At 33.7% G+C, this 24,642-nt stretch overlaps 1 protein-coding gene and 1 non-coding gene across 2 annotated transcripts in view; one reads left to right on the top strand and one right to left on the bottom strand.

Moving 5' to 3' along the window:
* The window catches only part of LOC112126832 (rap guanine nucleotide exchange factor 4-like), a 108,768-nt gene that overhangs the window by 1,647 nt on the left and 82,479 nt on the right, over positions 1 to 24,642 (bottom strand). The window contains exons 5-7 of the mRNA XM_024226685.1: positions 19,476 to 19,707; positions 16,177 to 16,363; positions 15,974 to 16,119 (exon numbers count right to left, since the gene is read on the bottom strand). Of these exons, the coding sequence (XP_024082453.1) occupies positions 15,974 to 16,119; positions 16,177 to 16,363; positions 19,476 to 19,707 (565 nt within the window). The remainder of the gene's footprint in view (positions 1 to 15,973; positions 16,120 to 16,176; positions 16,364 to 19,475; positions 19,708 to 24,642) is intronic.
* On the top strand, positions 7,846 to 7,918 carry Trnay-aua. Its single transcript has one exon. It is a non-coding gene; the product is annotated as a tRNA-Tyr (tRNA).

The following is a 24,642-nucleotide window of genomic DNA, read 5'->3' as shown; positions in this document are numbered from 1 at the left end:
TTTTAGGATCGCTATTTTTTCTTTTTGATCACAAAACGTGTTTTTTGAAAAAACCAAGATTTTAAACGATGGGGAGGATTTGTTTTGTATTAATGGTACGCTTTTTTGTTCAGGGGCAAACTAAATATTCCCGATGTAAATTAAAATAGAGACATGACAGACATTGAAACTAGAAAAAGGCTCGAACGAAAACAGCCCAATGCTATTAAAGATATTGGAATGTTTGTTCTTTATCCAAAAAAAGAGTTGACTTTTAGACTGTTCGGCCATATGATAAACTTGTTTCCTTTAGTGGATATTTTGTTATTATGTTTGCAAAAAAAGTATAAAGAATATTCTAATTTATCCATTGTATTCTCATCAGTACGAATAAAATCTTCCCCCTCGTATAAAACCTAGATTTTCTCATGATATGCGTTTTCTGAGAGGTTCGATCTATCGATCTGGTGCAAAAATAAAGCAGGTTTTGAAAAGGCAGGCAAAATTCTTTTTAATGTTTATTAAATAAAGAAAATTTATATGAAATATTTTCCATCACAATCTATACATCTTTGCCAACATGTAATAAGTACTTTTATTCCGATTTTTTTTTTATTTCGACTGACAATGAAGTCTTGGAAGGCGTTTTCGGCTTCTCCGCGTTTTCTAAAAATTGTATGCCTCAAGACTTGATCAAAATGCCTAAAAAAATTGGAAGTCCGTAGGCGAGAGGCTGGGTGGATTTGGAGGGTGCGGAAAGTTGCATATCCTACGTCCTTAAATTTTCTCAGGGTTGGTATTGCGACATGGCCTGTAATTATCGTGAAGAAGAATCGGCCCCTTACTGCTTACCATTGCTGGACAGAGACGTTGCAGTTCCCCATGAAATTTGTCAATTTCTTTGCAATATTTCTCTGCTATGTTTCAGGAAATTATAGTGAACAGCCTCAGCAGTACATCACCAAACCGTCACCATATTATTAGGTTTCGTGGTCCAATTGATCAAATAAATTCTTTTCAATTAACTAAGGCTTTGGTTGCGATAAACCACGAAACCTAATAGATGTAATAAGCAAAATGAAGTATACTTCACTAAAGCTCTCCGTGGCAATTTCATTTGTCGCCGAGAATCAAATAGATTACACGAATTTTGAAAAATGGCAAACAGGAGGGAAAATTCAAAAGGTGGGGTTGAGATGGGGTTGGTGTCTGAGTGGAACGAAGTCTCGATATGTTGAGCAGTGGCGTATTTAGCCGAAGGTCGTGGGTCCGAATCCCGCTCTAGACACTGACTTTTTATCTCAGCCAAAGCCTCAATTCATTGAAAAGTCACCATAACCTTTTGGGGCGCAGATTTGGTTTTGGGAAGTCTTTCGGTGACGCTTCATCCTTGTTCAGCTACTGACCTGAACGCCTCCTGTTATCAGAATCCATCATCGCACGTGATGATTCGATCGGGAAATGGATTATTTTGGTGGCGCATCAGAAGAGACGTACAAATTTCAAAGCGTCGATTTCTTTGCGCTTCGGTCAGTTCGTACGGTACCCACATGTCGAGCATCTGTATTTTACCCATTTGCTCCAGATGGCGAACAACAGTTAATCAGTCTACACTAAGCTCTTCCACAATTTCCCGTATGGCCTTACGTGAATTTTCTTCAATCAAAGTTTTGAATTTTCGCGTCCACAATGGAAGACCTACCGCGACCACCCTTGTCTCCCAGATCTTAATCTACAAGGCGGAATCTCTGAAACCATCGCTGCACCGTTCATTCGCCAATGCTTCTCTACCCCGGAACTGTATGGATGTTACGCGCGATATGGGCCGCATTTCCTCCAATTTTAAATTCGTAAAAATAAATTGAACGAAAATCTAGTTTGGGCATAGCAGGTCCTCATTCTTATAAAATTTAGTATAAAGTAAAATGTTTTATATAAAAGCAATGACTATAATCCAACAAACTAGATTTGAGGATTTAACTTTGTTTAAATGACAAGCACCTGCAAAACAAATTTTAAAAACCAGCATTAGTTTTGCACCAACCCAATATCATTCACCTCAAAACAAGAGCATTCCATAAAAAAGCTGATTAATGTAACAGTTTTTTTATAGAATTCACCAATCCGTAGGAGGTTTCGTTTAAGAGTAGTGAATTTTTGAAATCCTTCAATTTCTTATATTTAAATTATTACTTCACATTCACATTATTACTTCGTCCTATTTGGACGCACGGAGCGAAACTAAAGTACCACCAAGCCATCTAACATCCAATAAACCAGAGTTATATCCAATCAAAAGTCCTCAGAATTGATCAAACTCCTTACTTTCCAATCTTACTATCCACAATGACCTAAACACTTCCTCAGTCAAAGTACTTCCGTTCCAACTTCCTTAAGGTTTACTCAACTGTTTCAACCCATCCAAGCCCTCTCCACTTCTTCTCCTAAGAAACCTCCACGACGCCAAGAAAATACTCCAAGATGATGGCCCCATAACCTCCTCGCCTAAACCGAACAATATTTAAATGTGGGTTTGTGTATGTTTGGGCCAGGGAAACAGCTGCCAGTGGAACATAATTTGTCACAGTAAATGACTTCTTTTTCGTTTTTTTAACATTTACCGAAGTTTTTAAAAATGGCCAAATTTTAGACGAAATATGCAGAGATCATGGAGAAAATAAGTTCAGTTCGTTTTTTCCATTTAAAAAAAAATTCGTATCTTCAAGTCGGAGTGAGTTCTAAAATATTATTTTTTCCAACTCATAGGGTACTTCCGGGCTATTCTATTATGAGAAATTAAAGAATGAACACACATATATTTGTAGAATAAATATTTTAAACTAGAAACCATTTTAAAAGAAGGTTAAAGAAATTAGCAGAAAGACAAATTTAAAAATAGAAAATTGAACATATTAAATAATTGTTCAGTAATGTAGTTAAATAAAGATTTTTTCAATGTTCATAACTTACTTAATCAATGACCAACTTTATTATTGTTGCTTATGTGGTCTTTCACAGAAAGACGTATTGTTTATTTTATTTTTGTTTATTGTTAGTTGAACCAGTGAAACGAGATCACAAATCTAACTTTCAAATTATCAAAGAAAACTTTTCACGTCTGTTTTCAAACCAAGGTGTAAATCATATTTGACTATTGGGATTCGCCACGTCTCGCTTGTTGCGGGCCAGGTCTACTTCATCACTATTGAAAGTTTGTTAAGCACTTCCGAGAGGCGAAGTTGGACAAAGTGGAAAACTTGAAGGCTCAACTTACTCTGCGGTACATTCTGACTGATTGTGGCAAGCGCTACGAATCAAAACTTCGTAAGCACAGATTTATCAATTGACACACTTACGAAATACCTCTAACACCGAATATCTGGTTTGGACGAGATTGCGGAGTGTCTGTCAGTGGTTTCTGTGTCCAAAACTGTTGGTTGAAACATGTATAGCCCCGTACAAATGTCTGACAATTGTTGAATGAATTCAATTCAGTTTACTTAATATGAATACATTTTTTATGAAAAGATGATTGTTCTAAAAATAGTAGCAAATAGTCCACAAAGAAAATGTATACTTTTATAAAACTTGCTGAAACAAATGCGCTTTAGGAATCAATTTAGAATATTCCTGTATTTTCAGCTACTAGGTGTGGGTTGCAAGCAATAGTACACATAGACAAACAAAACACATAAAAGAATATCAGGAATTAAAGAATGGGCGAGACATTTAAAACATTTTGGATTTTTTCGTTGGATAAATTAGAAAGGCGAATTTAGGATTTTTGAGTTCTATGAATGTTACGGGTCGAACCCCTTAAAGTACCAGTTCAGAAGTCCAAGTAGGTCCAAGTTATATCATAGTGTTGTAAATAATTGATTTGTTTTTATCTATGATCAGTTTTTTCCGGGCGAAGAGAGAGAAAAAAAGGGAGGGAGTGATAGAGGAGAGAGAGAAAATGGAAAGAAGGAAATAGAAAAAAATATATAAAGATATAGAGAGAGAGGGAGAGAGAGAGAGAGAGAGAGAGAGAGAGAGAGAGAGAGAGAGAGAGTAAAACAGAAAATGACAAAACATATGTAATTAATATTTTGATTTAAAAAAAATAAAATAACATAAATGCACTAGTGTCTCCATGGTAATGTTGAATCATCTATTAAAAGTGCAACACTGTTGAAAAATTTTGTGTTATACCGAAGCTGTATTTCTCCTTTGGATTCAACTCAACTTGCGAAGATCGTGATCTACTAAGTCATTCAATATACCTTGACTACGACGAAGTGAATAAGAATCTTGAGAAACCAAATTGGACCAATACTGATAATTTGCTGTTTACAATGGCGTTTATCCACCCAATGGCTTTACTTGCAACTGGAGCAGCACTCGGCGCATACGGAATATATTCGATGAAGAATGTACTGTTGAATGGGGACGCAGAGCCCGAGCAGGAGTACAACGAACAAGGAGAAAGAGGGTTCTTCAAGAAGCTCATGAAAATCATGCAATACGTGCAAATGGCTCAATACGCTTACGACGCCGCAGTTCATTACGGACCTTCCGTCCTAGAATTTGTGAACGATAACATACGGTAAGTTCCTCAACATTGTCCCTAGTTTCTATCGGCCCAGGCGCACTTTTTAATTTTCCAATTTTCCCACATTTCAGAAGAAGCTCCGCCTAAACTCACCGAATTTGCCTATCACCTTTTCCCGGATTTGACTCATTTGTATTTCATGGATTTGACTTTTCACAAAGAAGATTTTTTTGTGCGCGATATGGACGCTTTGATTTATCGATTTGTGTTATAGTGACGTTTGTAAATACGGTGTTTGTTTGGAAATAACCTTGTTGTACATAGAGAAGAAAATCTTAAAATTGCATATAATGTAAATATTTGTAAATATAAACTTGTGTATATAGCAGTTGGCTATTTTCTCTTCATTTCATCACGTATAAGGAACCTTTAGAATAATTTACATAACAGGCCTTTCGTTTACTTTCTAATTTAAATTATTATTTTGTCAACGTACCAACGTACGTATTATAATATAAAACGATATACAAGTACATAAATCAAAGGTAGAAAATCCTGAAGGAGTTTAAAGTCATTAATATGTATAGACATATCTGTCTATACACAAGGTAACTATATACATAATATATAATATAATATATAAGGCGCTTAAGCGGAGAATATTTGTCTAAGGATGGAAAGTCTTTGCTTTTCGCTTTAAAAGAATTGCGCAGGCCATTTCATTTGTTTTTGCAAATTAAAATGATTTATTTATTCAATTTTGTAAATTGTAAACATTATAGCAAATTGTTTTTCAAAAAATGTATAAGAAAGTCGACCAAATCGATATACAAACAAACAGACAAGCAGAAGTATCATATAGTGGCATCTTAAATGGCATCTATAATCTTAAAATCATATTCATAGCTATTTTATTAAAAAAATGTATGCAGGTTCTGTAATATTTGTTACTACCACTTTTTCTTACTGCTGTTTCTACTTACTATTTTCATATATATGTATATATATATATACATTAAGGTACATTTGAAGGGGGGATAGAAATAAATCAATTCGAACTCGCTTTGTAAAATAATATTAATATTAATTAATATTATCTTTCAGTAACACACCCTACCTGATACATTCTGTGATGATTATTGTTTAAACTTCGATCCCAATTTTTCATTCAACCGGTCAAACAAGTCCCATTTTTATTTTACGAAGCGAGTTCTAATTGATTTATTGCTAACCCCCCCGTTCAAATTTACCGTAGCTCACGTTTTCGAACATTCAACTGTTATTTTTCAACTCTACTAGAACGTTATTTAAAAACCTGGATATATCAACGTAAAGCATATTAGATGAAAAAGTTTTTGTGAAAGTTGACAAGTTGTAGGTATTTTTTGTAACCTCGGTAGAACGTGCAATCATGACCAAAATTTTAAATTTTGTAATTTTGACATGTTCCAACTGATATTGGCTAACATTTTATATCATTCAGATTGTTGCAAATAGAAATATCTTACAGCAAATCCAGCGTTCTTTCAAATGGTGTAATTGGATTTGTTGTAGTCCCAAAATTTTGAAATTTGTAAGCGTTTTTATGTGGTAAGGTATTATAAAAGTTGAAAAAACTTAAGTTGACTAATATCTTCGAAATAGAGAACTTTCCTAAAATTTTCTCCTGCGCATTTTTTGCTCCAAATGAAGAGTAGAACCGATTCCCTGAGTTTCGTCAGAAGGATCTGGGACACCCTGTATATACTTTGTGAGTAAATAAAAATTCCATAGGTAACTTCTGAATCTCTACTTTAGAGTTTTTATTGTTTATTACTATTGTTATTATAATGTCGTAAACCAAGGCGTTAATAATGTTGGTTATCAAAGTTTAAAGACAATTTTCAATTAATTAATCTTTAATTAAGGTTTTAGTTGAGATAAAACAGTCAGTGCCACAAGCGGGATTGTAAATAAATGTTAAAGAGAATGTAGAATGAGAGATAGAAATGAAGTGAAAAGAGATAATACCTACGTCCATGCAGATCAGAAAAATCCATTAGGCTGATAAGGTAGAAGAAATATGCGTTTTTTTAAATGAGTTAATATTTACTTTTTTTGTTATAGATTTTATCAAAAAAGAGCGTTTAACTTTTAAAGTTTCAATAATTCTTTATAAAACATATTAGATTTAACAGTTGATTCACTTTTCGTTTTTTAAGGCCCGTAGAAAAATGGAAAAAATAACATCCCGTTATAAAATTATTCTGCGATCAGCGAAGGATAAATTTATTAAAAAATCGCTTGTATAAAATTCATATAACAACTAAATAAACACTTTTACGAGTGTGACTATTACTGGATAGTTTACTATAATTATTACACGCAGAACATTATTTTTGTTTATAACTTGGGAAAAACTATTGTCATAAAAGAATTTTTCAAAGATTTTTTTAAATTAATTTTTCTGTCAATAAGTGTACAATTTTACTTTGTGACCAATGTTTTCCTGAATCGATTCTATAAGTAAAAAAACACTGGATATATGAAAAACATATAAATAAAGTTATCATTATGATTTCAACAGTCAATGTTCTTGCTTGGTATTGTATATAGTTTTAGCATATATTGCAGTTTTTGTTGTACGTAACACAACACTTTAAAAACTCAATCGATTGTAATTAATTATAACGATCCTTTTAAACTTTATCTAACTGATATATTGTTTATTAAATTCCATAAGTAGTGGATGGTTTGAAATTGTGTCGAAATCGTGTTAGTTATAAAACCCCCGGGGCCTACAACATTGTGAGCGGCCGTCCAAACCAAATTTACATTAATATCTTCCTAACTTGCTAATGGATTATCAGAATTTTCATTTTGAAGCGTTGCTTTACAGTGAAAAAAATCTAATTATATTATTTTTGTGTTGACCTTTTATAATTGTTTTATTTTTTGTTAATTGTTATAATATACATATAGCTATAACCGAATCAATAGTAGCTATAACACCGAAAATTGGTTATAAATTAATACTATTTTACCGATATTAAACTATTAATACTGTAGAATGGTACAAACTAAGATATTTATTTACTTAAAACTACATGCAATGTTGTTTATTAGGAAAAACCATAAAGTGTGCAATAAAATTCGCACCATGTAAAAGGTTTGACAAATCAAAAAAAGACAACTGTGCTAGCTCAGCACAATGGTTCAAAGTAAAATGAAACCAATATAGAAAAATGTACACAAACACACCAATTAAGTTAAATAATTTTGCCTCCATTTTGTCATTCTCCAAATTCAAAAGGTTGGGTTGAGGTGGGAAGTTGGTGTCCGTGTGGATCGAAGTCACGATAGCTCAAGTGGTAGAGTAGCGGCGTATATAGCCGAAGGTCGTGGGTTCGAATCCCGCTTGTGACACTGACTTTTTTATCTCAACCAAAGCCTTATATAAAGAATATTTATTTATTGTTATCATATCCTATCTAATGCCACTAGAAAAGTAGATATATTACTGTATCTAATTATTTTTTTTATTTACAAAAAATTGTTTTCTCTAATTTGTCTCTCCACACAACGCATCCAATTTAAAAAAAGTCTTAAAACTCGAGATAAAATTAAAACGATTCCACTAATCTACCGAAAATTTTGCAATGGATTTTATGCGTATAAACTGCACAAACGTGGCGTCCGTAAGTAAACTTAAACCGGAGGTATAAAATAAAACGTAGAAGAGTTTTTGCTGAATTCATCCTTATTTTTCATTCTTATGATAGCGTGAAATCATAACCTTGTTGACAAAGCTTGACGGAAGATAAGTTAAGGTTTATACGAGTTGTAATAACTTGGAATTTCGATAAATCCGGAGGTGTTTAAATGGAGTACTTGACTTACGTGGGTAATAAAACTGTGCCCTGATCTGCTAATCCAACCAAAAAACTTTAATTTTTTGTTTTGTACAAAAATTTATATTCAGGGCTTTAAAGGGTGCTAAAACCGAATCCGAACTGATTTTTCAAATATCAAAACAATTACATGCATGTAATAACCTTGAAATACATGTTCAACACACAGAAAACCATATTTAATTTTTTTATTAATTGCCAAGAACGCTCAAATACATGTCTAGTATTTTTCTACTAAGTATCGCAAAATAAGTTTCATTAAAAATCGATGATTCCACCTCCGTAGCCTCCTTTGTAACAATCATTTGTTGCCCCAAATGAAGTAACATTTAATACTGGTTAGAATAACTAATTTAATGCCGATCTAATATTTAAAAACAGCATTTATATATTATGTAAGCCGTACTACTTCTAAACACGAAACCATTTTTCTTCCCCCTTGCATCATTGACGTATGTATTGCAGAAACTCTTTTTCCAATATGAAAGATGTTTTTTTATTGTGGAAACTTTATTAACCAAAATCAATGTTGCAAAGTGTATACTTTGTATCATTAGTACGAATAGGAAAATACATATTACACTATACGTCATAATAATATAACTTCTGCCGTCACCAACCGTTGTTGGTGTTTCTGTGCGGTTTATTTAATATTTACCATTTTAAATTTATACAGTAGATTAGTCCGATTGACCAATTAATATATTACAATTAATTAAGGATTTTAGTTGAGATAAAAAAGTCAGTGGCACGAGCGGGATTCGATCTCAGTTGGGTTCAGGTGGGAAGTTGGTGCTCGAGTGGATCGAGGTCACGATAGCTCAAATGGTAGAGTAGCGGCGTATCAAGCCGAAGATCGTGGGTTCGAATCCCGCTCGTGCCATTGACTTTTTTATCTCAACTAAAAACCTTAATTAATTGTTTATACAGTAGTATCTTCAAGCGAAAGTTTAGAAAAGCGAAATATTAGTTTATCATTTTAATAACCAGAATTAGCCACCGTTTTATAAAACAAAATACAAATAAGACTGACACATCTACCTGGAAAACAAACGCTTTGAGCCCTGAAGATGATCTCTATAAATGTCGAAACATTGACATGAAAAAGAAAATGTTTTTCTAAAACGTCACACCGCACCTCATGATCTCCAAATAAAAATAAACACATTTTAAACTTTCAATTAAAACTGGAAATATAAAAAAATCTAATAATATTTTTACCATAAAATAGATATTGTTTTATATAAATAATACATTTTAATTAATTACACTTTTTTTTATCTAAGGTCTCCGTTGAGGTAAAGAAGCAAGTATCACGTGCGGATTTCGAACCCACGACCATCGGCTCAATACAAGCAAGAGGTTAAAGCAGTGGCGTATTTAACCAAAGATCGTGGGTTCGAATCCCGCTAAAGGTGGCGAGGTTTATTTTTAGTCGGATGAAAATGATGTCGCGTTGTAAACAAAACCGATATTCCAAAATGTCGGTAGGTTTTACACAAAGGGTAGTTTTTTCTTTAAAAATTAATAAGGCAAAACAAGAATAGCTTTTTTCCATTAACTTTAACATTATATAATACATATAAATGATAGAAAATAAAATCACTTCTGAATTTAAGTACTAATTCGTTTCGTTCATGTTATTTCATTTCACTGCATATATATTCACCACTGAGTACACAAAGAAATAAATTTCCCCCTAAGAAGTACAATCAAGACGGCTTCAAGGCCTTATAATTAAGGGAAGACGTATTTTCAAAGGTCTCAATCTAGGAATTTCACTTTAACGGTTCAATGCTTCCTATAAACAAATGCTATCCAGGCAAAACTTCATGATTTAATTCACAGGGTAATTTTCCTTTAACGAGGCGGACTGGGGGATGTTGATTTTATCAACTCCGATAAGAATAGAAAAGGTACGAACCCAAATATGCAAATAGAACTTTTCTTTATTCAAATATAAAAAACGTATACAAATAAATTGTTGTTGGCCTCATTTTGTAAACAAAATGTAATAGTTCATTGTTTTTACTGCTAAAATAACCTTAATGTTTTGTTAGTTCAATATTACCGTTAACGTAACAAAATTTCTTTTTGACTCATGAAAAATTATACATTATTTAGAAAGGTTAATTTCCCACAAATCATACTTTTCAAATTGAAGGGTATTTTGCTTATATTGTTCAAATTAAGTACATATAAAAAGCTGACCATTTCTGATAAAAAATGTACATACGTAATATAACACTTTTAATAATAATGATTATTCAGAAATCATGAGGTCTGGCATGATGTAAGTTTCAGAAAAACATTTTCTTTATCGTGCCAACGTTTCGACCTTTATTGTGATCATCTTCAGGGCCTGGGATTTACATTATCTTCAGGGCCTGGGATTTACAAGCATTGTTTAAATTTAACAAATACATGTAGGATGTGGAAAAAAGTGAATTTATACAATGCAAAATATAGTTTTTATATTCAATCAAAGTATTTCTTACTAAAATAAATACTAAAATAAATAAATACTTTGATTGAATATATAAAAAATGTATATTTTGCATTGTATAAATTCACTTTTTTCCACATCCTACTTGTATTTGTTAAATTAAAACAATGTTTGTAAATCCCAGGCCCTGAAGATGATCTTAATAAGGTCGAAACTTTGGCTCGATAAAGAAAATGTTTTTCTGAAACCAACATCACACCAGACCGCATCTCACGATTTGTGAATAATCATCGATTGACGGTCACTAATCACCGCACACTTTAATAATAATAACCCACCCCTCGAACCAGAGCCGGAAACGAGGAATCGTTCTTACCCGATTGAGAATAGGTCATACTGGCACCTGTTCGACATCGGGGAGTGCCAGCCACTTGGGTCGAAATTTCGAAATAATAGTAAAAAATGTTGAATGTACTATTCCTCCACAAATTTATGTAATAATAATTATATTTGAAGGTTCGGAAGCAGATCCCACAAGTTCACTAAGCTGGGATCTGGGAAATGAAAGAAATTCAAGAAAACATTTAATCTATTGTAAGATGTATAAATATTGCTTATTCCTTTATTAATAATCGAAGGTTGTTTATCATGAAACCTTTCAAAAAAATAAATTAAAAGATTGAATAATAAATTCTGCACATTATATCTCGAAAAACGCCTGGCACATAAAAAGGGTTTTATTAATAATTCTTTGTCAAATCTGAGTGATTTCTTAATTTCAACTTGCGATCAAAAAGTTTTCGAAAACTTTCAGTAAATCTAAATTAGAAGGACGAAAGCAATAAATTGAGAATTATTCAAGGGGCAAACATACAAAGTCGCAATGGAAAAGATCAAAGTCCAAGAAAGCATTCAATAAAAAAATGGGAAGCAAACAGAAACTGTTAAAAAGACAATAGAACAACTCAAAACAGTTGAATTGAAAGAAAAAATCATAGTGACTCGAGGAATCTTTTTGAAAATAGCAACCAATGAACATTCGACGAGGTTATGTGTGTTATAAACTACCAAAAAAAAAGTGAAAGGCTCCAGATTATAACTCAGAAGAATATAATACATTAAGAAAAGCGTCCCAATCATCTCAATTCTAACTGAGACAACCACACTTGTTAAAACAAGGATATTTCCACATCAGACTGGAAAAGATCCCAAATTAAAATGCTTTTTAAATCTGGAAACAAACCTAAGGAACGAAGGTGCCTTCAGGTCAACCTGTAGTCTACCAGTCTCAGGCAAACCTATTGAAAAACATATTCTCTTGAGGTTGGTCCGATGTTAAATAAGCTGACGGGAAAACTATTCGAGGGAAAAAAAAGAGCTTTCTACAAATGATACCATTATCAAGCTGTATGAAAAGATAACAAATTAAGTCATAGCTATCTTCTTTGACGTCAAATGAGCTTTTGATATTTTCGAATGACGTTGTTACCTAATAAGCTCAATAGAATAGTCTGCCCCACGAAACAACTTCAGAATCATTTCTAATTACTTTGAAGACAGCGACAAATCGTAACTTAGCACAACACTTCGAGGAGAAAAATAGCGTAGGGCGTAACTCAACGGTAGTTCAGGGCCATCTTAAGAAACTTGAGCATTTTAAAATTTTAAACTGATTAGTTAGTTTGTTGACATACACTATTGGCAGGAAATGTGATGAAATACATCACTATCATTATAGACATTTTATCGTTCACGTCCAAGAATGGTTACATTAAATGGCAGGAACAGATTTGTTGGATTAGGTTACATCCCATTGTCAGCTCCCTTACGATTCAAAATTACTGGTTAAGTTCTTTGATCATCTTTGGCTATTGTTCCTAAGGATTCGACATTAGATTTATTAAAGTCGTACCAGAAAAAATTGTATTTAAATCTGAAGGTGAGACTGATGGCAGAAATCAATTTCTTGATCTATTGATGGTAAATTAGGTAAATAATAGCTTAGTATGTAACGATAATTGGAAGTCGATAGGCATGAGAATAGAATTGCAGACACGGAAAAAAGTGAGAGAAGCCGATTTGTGTAAAAAATCTCCGTTTCATTTAAATGTTAATTGAGTAACTACCCCCGTTTATTTTCGTTTATAATTGGATTGTATTTTTAAAGGTGTAAAAAATTTAATTTTTGGACGAGTAAGTTAACGTTTTCTTTTTTCACGTTTTATCTACGTTTCATATTATTTTTATTTGTGCGGTTTCCATTTTATCATTATCTTCAGTAACTCTGGTGATTTGCTCTTATTGCGAGAAAGATATTTTGGGTGTAGCTTTTGGAAGTCATCTGAAGGTAAGTTTAATTTTAGAAAAAACCTAATAGGAGAGAGAGAGAGAGAGAGAGAGAGAGAGAGAGAGAGAGAGAGAGAAGAAGGAGAGAGAGAAAAAATAATAGGAAGGATAGAACATGAAAGAGAAGGGAAGGAGGAAGTAGTGAAAGGTAAAATACAAACAAAATGGCCAAACAGATGTAATTAATAAGGTGTTTAAAAAAAATAATGTAAGAGAGCAGTATCTCTATGGTAACGTTGAATCATCTATTAAAAGTGCAACACTGTTGAAAAATTTTGTGCTATACCGAAGCTGAAATTCTACTTTGGATTCAACTAAAATTGCGAAGATCGTGACCTACTAAGACATTCAATATACCTTGACTACGACGAAGTGAATAAGAATCTTGAGAAAACAAATTGGACCAATACTGATAATTTGCTGTTTCACAATGGCGTTTATCCACCCGATGGTTTTAGTTGCAACTGGAGCAGCACTCGGAGCGTACGGAATATATTCGATGAAGAATGTACTGTTGAATGGAGATGCAGAGCCCGAGCAGGAGTACAACGAACAAGGAGAAAGAGGGTTCTTCAAGAAGCTCATGAAAATCCAGCAATACGTGCAAATGGCCCAGTACGCTTACGACGCCGCAGTTCATTACGGACCTTCCGTCCTAGAATTTGTGAACGGTAACATACGGTAAGTTCCTCAACATTGTAAGTTTCTATCGGCCCAGACTTTTCATCTAACAATTTTCCTTATTTCAGGAGAGTCTCCGTCTAAACTCACCGAATTTGACTATAACCTTTTCCCGGATTTGACTCATTTGTATTTCATGGATTTGACTTTTTTTACAAAGAAGATTTTTTGTGCGCGATATGGACGCTTATGATTTATCGATTTGTGTTATAGTGACGTTTGTAAATACGGTGTTTATTTGGAATTCACCTTGTTGTACATAGAGAAGAAAATCTTAAAATTGCATATAATGCAAATATTTGTAAATATAAACTTGTGTATATAGCAGCTGGCTATTTTCTGTTCATATATATAAAGAACCTATAGAATAATTTAATTATCTGGTCTTTCGTTTACTTTCTAATTCAAATTATTATTATTTTGTCAAGAAACCAAATTATACAATATGAAACTATATACAAGTACGTAACCGAATGTTAAAAAATCATGAAGGCGTTTAAAGTCACTAATGTGCATAGACATATCTGCGTGTACACAAGGTAAACTGATAGATATAATTAGATGGTTAAGAGGAAAACGAATTATTTAATCTAAGCATGGAATGTCTTTGCTTTACGCTTTAGAAGAATTGCGTTTGCCATTTCACTTATTTCTGCAAATTAAAATGATTTATTTATTAAATTAACAAAGAAACATTATAGAATTTTTTTTTAAATGTAGAAGAAAGTAGTTAATTGAGTAATTATCCCAATTATTTTCATTTATAATTTGATCCTATTTTTAAAGGTGCGATAAATTTAATTTTTGGTCCAGTAAGTTATCCTTTTCTTCTTTCACGTTTTATCTACGTTTCTTATTATTTTTATTTCTACGGTTTCCATTTTATCATTCTCTTCAGTAACTCTGGTGATTTGCTCTCATTGCGAGAAAGATATTTTTGCTTTAGCTTTTGGAAGCTTAAGGTAAGCTTTAAGGTAAGTTTAATTTTAGAAAAGGCCTAACAGGCGAAAGGAAAAGCTGACAAGTACCAATTTGTTAACTTAGACTCTGCTCATGCCGTGACTCAACTATAATTATAAATTAGTAGGGGTCTATCCCTTTCAATTAATTGTTAATAATAACTTTATATATTTTATTTCTGACTGTTGTATTCAACGATGCTGGGTTTTGGAATGTGTAAACATACCGAAAACAGGTGTTGTGCTCAATTCTTTAATCTGCCAAAATTCGAATAGTTTTCATTCTTTTTCAAAGCAACGCTGGAATAAAGGTAGAGCCGCTTTTGTCCACTTTTTTCCGGTGTTAGCATTAAAATCGTAGCCATAGATTCGTTTCGAAGGTTTTTTTTTCCTAAGAAGAAGTACCAGATTTCTAACTAAAAAGTAAAGCCCTTGACGCGTAATTAGAGTAATACCGGCTCGAGAAAGAAAAAAGGGGAAAAAAAAGAAGAATTGAGGAACTACTACTTTGAAACGATTTTGATGGTAACACCGGAAAAAAATGGACAAAAGCGGCTCTACCTTTATTCCAGCGTTTCCTTGAAAAAGAATGAAAACCATTCGAAACGATGAAATTAAACGAGCACTACGCTTGTTTACGGTATAACTGCACATCCCACAACCCAACATCGTTGAATAATTTTATACTTCTTTAATATCAATATTCATGGAACAGTCCAGTTAAAATGGGCAATATAAATAGAATTTTATAGCTGATTTATCTTATAACGACAACTCCTATATTAAATAGATAATTTCCCATTGTTTCCACTTTACTCACGACCATAGGCCACTTAGGGTTGCCTACCATCACTCAAAACTTTCTTAACTCTATTAACACCATCCAATATAGGCTCTAGAATAAATAAATTCAACTTGATGTCAATTGATCCAATTCTGACGGTGTATGTTTTAACATTTTTGACACGGCTAATGTTTCCTAACGTCGCGATATGATAGATGTGATAATAAATCACCTCGAGGGTTTTAAAAGATCTTTTATCCTTTTCAACTCAGGGAGATTCGAGAATTGATATCGACACGACCAATTTTTGAATAAAATTTGCTGAATAGTTTTTTAATTTTTGACCCGACTCACCTATCGAACCTGATCTGGGATGAGCTTCGAACATGATGACACTCGCCAGTTCCCTTTTCATCGAGTTAGAGAGATGAGAGAGAGGTTTCATGTGTAAGAGTTCTTCATAAATGATCTCCAGATCTTCCGGGGTCCTGTCGTTGCTCCTGGGATAGGAAAGACTGTTATAAAACTTTTCCTCGTATCTCGGAAATAACACTTACGGCTTTCTTAGTATCATCCTGAGCCAGGCGTCGGGCCCGCGGTCGCTCAGGTCCGCTATGGCTTCGTGCAAGTGTTCTTCGGCCTCGGCTATGTCCTGCGGTGGCGGACGTGGGATGCAAGTGATGTCCCTGTCCTGTCTGAATTGGTAAAGGACGCACTTATCTTTGAACGGATGTTCTCCAGTAACTAAAAATTAAAAAAATGTAATTACCAGAAAATCAAACATTAATATATTTATACGCAAAATCCTCTGACTCGATGCTTTTTACTCAAGTTTCTTAACGAGTTCAAAATGGCTGTACCATTCCTGTAAGAATAATACGATATCAATGATGAGTCTTTTTTTAATAACTTCTTGTAAAGAATCTATTTTTAATATATTTTAAGATTAGAGATATTTTTTAAACTATAGATAACATCTCATGTATACAAACATACTTTTCTTTAGTTGGTTAACTTTCGCAGGGTTTACTGGTTGACAACCACAATGTTCGATCAATTTGGTATTACATTCAATGTCCAAATTGTCATATTGTGGTCCAAAATATTTTCAATGTAATTTTTGTCATACAGGAACATTTAACGTCCAACCAACCCGATTGGTGGAGTTGACGAAAGGTCACAACATTTTACAGTACTTCTTCCATATTATTCTCAATTAAAAACCTATGAATTTTGCCGGGATTCGAACCCAGGACCGCTTATATGACAAGAACGAATCGGACGCCCTAACCACTCGTCCACATTTCCCACTTTCAGATAGACCTAATATTGTATATATAATTTAAAAAAATCATGTTTTGTCTTCTTTGTGAGGTATTTTATAGATGCTATTTTTTATAACACAGACAACTAAAAAAGAACTCATCACCCCTTCCGAGTATCGTTGCTATAAAGTTCAGACGTGTGGAGGATATATCAATTAACTCGTAAAATCTCTTTCATTTTATTAACTTGCCCTAGATCTACGGATTCGAAAAAGTTTGCACGATTTGTCACTCCCAAAAGACCGATTTCCTCCACGTCTACATATTAAAATTTTATTAGCGAGCCCGCAGTCCTTATAAATCGCGATCTGGTTGAGGAAGTTCGTTGATATATGATCGTCCTGTGTCTACTCAGACTTTGAACGCAATTTTTAGCTTTCAGGCTGATTTTCATCAACAGAAAACGTTATATACATAATTAAGAAATCTTAAGTAATAAATTGAATTTTACTCCTTGAGGTATGTATACATTTTTAACTACCTTTCATTTTTCAGGATGTTGACTTGTTCCAATATTTATTTACTGTTGGATCAATGTTTTAGCTTTTACAACCCTTAAGGTCTAGCGAAATGTAGAATTTTAAAGCTCTGGATCAATAGTCCGGCCATCTGGAACAATCTGAAAGTGCATGATACAATAATCCTACCAATGGCGAACATGAGCTTTCCGATACTACCACCGGGCTTATGTTACCCAGAGCTTAAAGTTGATAAGGCACAGCGTAATTTTCAGAAATTGTAATGCTAATTTTTAAAAAGGCGTGTTTTCCCATTTACTACTATGTCGTACCAAGTTAATTTTCTAAATTTTCATAAAGAAGAACAGGTCACTTGAATTTTACGCCTTCCTAAGGGCAGCTGATTAGAATAAATGTTTTAAATAGTAGAATTTTTTTTACGAGGGTTTACAACAGCAGAGGTTATTTCAACCTTCGGGGTGCCGGTGTTTTTGAAAAAAAGCCGATTTGTATGTCGGGTTCGAAATCCCGCTGGATTTGGACATGACACATCGTGGCCCACAAGCCAGCGAGCGTGCAGATAAAAGTCTTGCCCAGCTGTAACGTTTTCTGAAATAACGAAATAATTTTTTGATCGGGGCCGAAAATCTCGTCGAATAATCCGTTTCTCTTAAGTCGGCCCCTTTCGCCGAAAGTCGGCTACCATTCTAAAATTACCATTTTGATAATATCGTGTCGATCAAGACATTTCATCCTTTTTTCCCCAAATCGTTTGACAATTTAGTTCAATCCTAACTGTACAATTTTTTGAAATGCCCGACAGAAAGATAAACCCTGCGCACTTATGCAAACATTGCATCAGCACTTGAAGACCTTATTAAAACAAAATTCGTTGCATCCCACTCATTATAATTTATTCGCCCTACATTCAACTTGCGCTATATACAAAGTTGGGAAAAAGTCCTTGGAAAGCTGGGTTGGTGTTTTAGCGTCCGATGACCCTATTTTCCTCAAGTATTTCTTTCGTTATTTCCACAAATCTAAGCATAATTCAAAAGTACATTCATAATGACTGAGTAAATTAAGAACAATTGATATCTTGACAATTTTATAGTCTAAAAATAAAACCATGTAATTAGTTTTCAACTAAAGTTTCTATTCCTGTTAAATCTTTATAAAGAAGATATGATTAAAATTGACACCAACCTTAAACAATTTTAAGCAAAGTTTTTTTTTTATTTATCTATATTTTTAAACATGCTTTATTACTGTTATAAAAGCATATACATATTATTTGATTGCATCATATTATTAATAACCAATACAGGGGCGTCGGTGGCCGCAATGGTTTTAAGGACACGGCGCACATCAGTGTAAGGTAAAGGCCCCGGGTTCGAATCCAGCGGGATGAGTGATGAGCGCTGTGTCAACGCCTAAAGCGTTGCGGCCACCGACGCCCCCTAGATTTAATTAGTAGACTTTAGTAGGCTTCGAAAGTGGTTTGTCTTGGACTTGAGACATATCTTCTCAAATACATTAAACACCAAGCATTAAAGTCAAGTAGAACGTAAACATCGAAGTAACAATAAACAAAAGAATAAAATATTTCACTTAAAATCGAATATTGGATTCGAAAACTATTGGAAAAACATGTTGAGGTACAATAATTTTGTTGGTTGGTTGTCAGTGTTGTTTGTTTCGTCTGTTATAAAAAGTCATGGTTTATATATTTAAAGAGAAGTAATTACTAATTTAAAGGAGGAGGGCTAAACATCCAAAACTTGGGTATCCAGGAACAGGGGTCAGAACCACTCTGTAATACTAATACCAAATTAATCTTAATGAAATTATAAGGGCTATGTGAATAAAAATCGTATATATTAAAATAATGTACTAATTAGTATAAACTAATTGATTAATAGAAAAATTAAAATTTGGAATCACCAATGAGTTAAATTGACAGTGAGATGCAAGTAGTTGTCAGTAATCATTTTTTGTAGAAACGTTCACTTTTGTATTTGGCATGAATCACCTTAAGAAGTGTTTGCATATTTTATTTTAAAAAATTCATACCGTGATATATGAGACCTTCTTCCAGCAACGCCTGCCACATGGTCGTACCCTGATGCCTGTCGATATCCGGGGCCAGGCTGACCAGCCAGGTGACCAGTTCGCTTCCCGAAGCGCAGCAGGGCACCACGAGCCTGCCACCGGCGGTTTTTCTCTCCCGTAAAATAGACTCGGCCTCATTGAGCAGGAGCGTCCTCAATACCCAGGCGGCTCTCGTCATAACGACGGAAGGGACCTGAAAACAATATTTCAATCATGATCAGTACGCACAACTGCACAAGAAATATTGCTTGTCCGGAAGCAACGAAGTCTCCCTTTTTTATGGCATATATCAGCTGTTTCACAAACGAGCCAATTTGATAAAACAACTGAGCAGCTGGGATACGAAGTTATTCAGCCTACACAAAAATCAGGTATCTACAATTCAAGGCAACTTAACAAATTAGTTTAGCTTTCATTTTCACTAACAATATGGTTCACACACTCTCTCTCACATTTCCCTTTTCTTATCCCTTTCTCCCATTCATTCACTCCCATTCTTTCCCTTACTCTATTTTTCCCTTTTTTCGTAAATTGCAAGAAACATCTCATCTCTTTCTCCTCGTTCTCTTACACTTCCTTCTTATTATATTTATTCCTTCTCTTTCTGAATCTTTACTTATCACTATCTCATTAACTCGCTATCTCTCTCTCCTCTCACTCTCTCTCTCTCTCCCTCTGTATATATCTATCTATCTATCTCCATATTGATCTATTTTTCTCATCTCCCCCTCTCTCTCGATCAATTTCATTCAATTCGTTCTTTCACTTATTCCTTCTTATTATTATTCCTTCTGACTCCTCTCACTCTCTTTTCTGTCTCTCTCTCTCTCACTCTCACTCTCTCTCTTTTCTCTCTCTCTCTCTCTCTCTCTCTCTCTCTCTCTCCCCCCCCATATCGATCTATCTTTCTCATCTCCCCCCTCTCTTGATTTATTTCATTCAATTCGTTGTTCCCCTTATTCCTTCTTATTATTATTCCTTCTGACTCCTCTCTCTCTCTTTCTCTTTCTCTCTCCCTCTCTCTTTTCTTTCTCTCTCTCCCTCTCTCTCTTCTCTCTCTCTCTCTCTCCATATCGATCTAACCTTTTTCATCTCCCCCCTCTCTCTTGATTTATTTCATTCAATTCGTTCGTTCCCTTATTCCTTCTTATTATTATTCCTTCTGACTCCTCTCTCTCTCTCTTTTTCTCTCTCTCTCTTTCGCCGACTATCTATCTATCTCTTTCCATATCTATCTTTTTCATCTCCCCCTCTCTCTCAGTCTATTTCAGTCTCTTCGTTCATTCACCTATTCCTTCTCATTATTATTCCTTCTTTCCCTCTACTCTCTTTCTCTCATTCTGTCTTTCCCCCTCTCTCCCTCTCGCACTTTCTTTCTCCTCGCTCTTTCTATTTCTTTCCATATCTATCTATCTTTCTCATCTCCTCTCTCTCTCAATCTATTTCATCTCCTCGTTCTTTTACCTATTCCTTCTTATTATTATTCCTTCTCTCTCTCCCTCTCTTTCTCACGCTCTTTTCCCTTCTCTCCCCTCTCTCTCCTCTCTCTTTCTCACGCTCTTTTCCCTTCTCTCCCCTCTCTCTCCCACTCTCTCTATATCTCTCTATATTTATCTATTTTTTTCATCTCCCTCTCTCTCTCAATCTATTTCATTCTCCTCGTTCTTTCATCTATTCCTTCTTCCTATTATTCCGTCTCTCCCTTTTTATCTCTCTCTCTGTCTCTCACTCTGTTTTTCTCTTCTCTCTCTCCTCTCTCTCACTCTCTCTATACCTATCTATCTTTCTCAGTTCTCTCTCTCTCTCTCTCTCTTTCTTTCTTTCTTTCTCTCTCTCTCTTTCTCTCTCTCTCTCTTTCTTTCTTTCTTTCTCTCTCTCTCTCTCTTTCTCTCTCTCAATGTATTTCATTCTCCTCGTTCTTTCACCTATTCCTTCTTATTATTTCTTCTCTCTCTTCTCTCTCTCTCCCTCCTCTCACACTCTCTTTCTCCATTGTTTCTCTCTCTAATCTATTTTTTATTAATCCTTCTCACTCTCGCCCTTTCTGTGCATTTCATACACACATGCACACAGACAGAATTGACTAATCGCTGAACTATGACAATACAAATGCACGTATTTTGTAATCTGACTTAGATTTAGCTGTGCCATTTATTTTTCACAATTCAATTTGGATCACGAGGAGTACGGCCATTTATTCTCCGATTTACTTTTATTTTATTTATATATATTTTATTGATGAAATAATCGTTGTAATGAATTTACAGGCTGACGGCGCTTGGAGTGATGATCGACAGTCAACTGTGTCGTCGTTTGAAAAATGAAAAACTCTCCAATTATTAATAATTCGTTCGAGGGAATGGACGATAAATTAATTACAGTTGCTTGTTTACAGGTGAAACTTCGTCGTTATAATATTCTATCGGCGAGAGATTTCTGCTGAGTCGCTTTAACTAAGGTCATGTGTGTTCAGCGTATCTCGGCTTCGAAGTCGGTCCGATTAATCATGATTCAGGAAACAAAGCGTTTCCTTCCAGCACGTAGAATCCTGCGATTAAAACGTTTGTAAGGTAGGAAGTTAGTTTTTATGATATTTTTCTATTGTAATTAGAAAATATAATATAAGTCTTGACGTAGGGAATTTAAATCAGAATTACTTTTCATCAAGTTTTATATTTTGTGAAAATTCTCGTTTGAAAAAATTGTTTTTAAAAATGAAAAAAAAACTATGGTTTCACATAACAGAAATATAATGTTAGGTCTAATTTTATTTAATTTTACAGTTAACAATAAATAAATACAAAAGATTAAAAAGGGAGTCTTAATCTACCTACCCTCCTGCCATCTTATAAGCATACTTCGTGTCTATTATTTACAAACGTAATTTTGAAGAAAATTCTTATAACAATGTGATTCATTTCAAATATCACAACAACCGGGGTTAAAGTATATTAAACAAGATTAGATCGTATCATCCTTAATGTGACGAGGCCATTCAACTTGACGTCGGCCTGGAAGAAAGTTAGGCGAAGAGGATTCAACGGCAATATTAAAGGAGTTTTCGCCTTTGCACGGATTGAAAGCTTAATCTCACTTCGTAGGCTTTTGAAATGTACCATTGTTTAAGGGCGAAAACAAAAGGGAAAAGTTCATTAGGAAACTTCCTGACAGGTTTTTCCCTCGGAGACGCAAACCTATGACATTGGGATAACATGGCATTTTTTTTCGTTTTGATGGGGGGAGGGGTAAATAGGATTTTTTGATTAATTCATCCTTTTATCGTGAGATTTTATTCTGCTTGGCATTTTGAAAAAGCGACATGGCAAAAATGAGACAGCTAAAATATTACGTTTTACGCAAAACTTAACTAAAATTCTGATTTATATTTTAAAAAAGCATTATAAGAGACTACCACAAAATACAATCCAAATATAAATTATATGAAGAAAGTCAATGACACATAGTTCATGCTCAAAAAGACAAGCAATAAAGAAAGACTTCTTTTGAAAAAATATTTATGATGAAAATTAATTATGAGCATTAAATTATGAATTAGTTACTGTGGGGAACACAAGCAAATTTAAACTTTCTCAGCACTAAACCGTTCACATGTTCATATAACAATAGATTTTAGCTTCTTTTCATTTAACTATCTTGTATTTTTTGTAACTTGTATTATTGAAATTTCTTTGCAAATGAGGAATTTTATTAAAACAAGTTACAAAACATACAAGATAGATAAATGAAAATAACCTACATCTATAAAAGAAGAGCAACATAACAAAAAGCTTATAGATTTTATTAAATTAATATTGAGATTGGGTTGTGTGAATTTGGCAATTTTTTTTCAAAACTGTACGTCCTTCATTATCTTGTTTCATTTTGTACTTGTCTTTGGATGCAATTTTTGGCTTATTTTAATTTTTATGTTTACTTGTGAGCTATGAGAAATTCAAAATTTCTATAGCTAGACGAAGGAATTTCATTCAAATAAAAAATTTAAAAAAAATTATAATTACCTACGATACAAACCAGCTTCATTTTTAAAAAATAAAAGAGATTTTTTTGGAAAAATAATTGTATAATGCTAAATAAAATAAACCTTGATAAACAAACAATACTATTAACATCAATTTATTAATATTTTTTAACTAAACATGCAAATGTTATTTAATGATGAATCAAATATAATTTAACTAATTAAGATTCAAACCCTTTTTATGTTAAGGTTTTTTAAAAGAAAATAACATTTTTCGGATGTTTTAAAGGTTGTATTTGAAAAATAAATTACATCCCGAGGGATCACCACGCAATTTATTGGGTTGTCCGGAAAATAATGCAGGATTTTGGTATTAAACAAAAAAAAAAGAAACTAGTTACTTTAAAGCAATGTTCTTTAATCAAAATAATTTCCCATACTCTCAATACATTTCTCCCAACGTGTTGGTAACTTATNAGGTGGTAGAGCAGCGGCGTATCTAGCCGAAGGTCGTGGGTTCGAATCCCTCTCGTGCCATTAACATTTTTTCATCTCAACTAAAAACCTTAATTAATTGTCATGTATTAATTGGTCAAGCGGACCACGAAATTAGTGAATTAATTTATTTAACTATTAAATAGTAAGTTAGAAAAGCGTGGGGGACATTTTTAGATATTTACACTGTATTTAAATGGTGATGTGTCAAACGGCCTAGATAAAAATATAAATATAATGCAAGCAAATGGAAATATAATAAACTAATAACACTCTAATCTAGTTGAACCGTAAAGAAAAGGTCAAATTTTATGATGAAGTTGTATTATCAACAGATTCAAAGAAAATAGCCTGTCTGTGAAATGTTTAACCTTAAGTCATTAAGAATTTACTGAAAGATAGAGAAAACGGACAAAAGAAACGTAGGAAATCGCTTGTAGGCATGTATAGACTATAAGAAAAAAATAATACAACAAAGCCTCTCAGATTTATGGGCCTCAAAAGGAGTAAAATAAGCAGTATCAACTTTTTTTAGTAAGTATGCAGGGCCACTGGATTCGAACCCGGGGCCTTTACCTTACAGTGATGAGCGCTGTGTCAACGCCTAACCGTTGCGGCCACCGACGCCCCTATTGTATTATTTTCCCCGCAATA

The sequence above is a fragment of the Cimex lectularius genome, unplaced genomic scaffold (assembly GCF_000648675.2).
Source record: "Cimex lectularius strain Harlan isolate CLEC.00 unplaced genomic scaffold, Clec_2.1 scaffold4, whole genome shotgun sequence".
Taxonomy (NCBI): Eukaryota; Metazoa; Arthropoda; class Insecta; order Hemiptera; family Cimicidae; genus Cimex; species Cimex lectularius.
The sequence above is the reverse complement of the archived record's forward strand: the minus strand, read 5'-3'. Positions and strand labels throughout refer to the sequence as shown.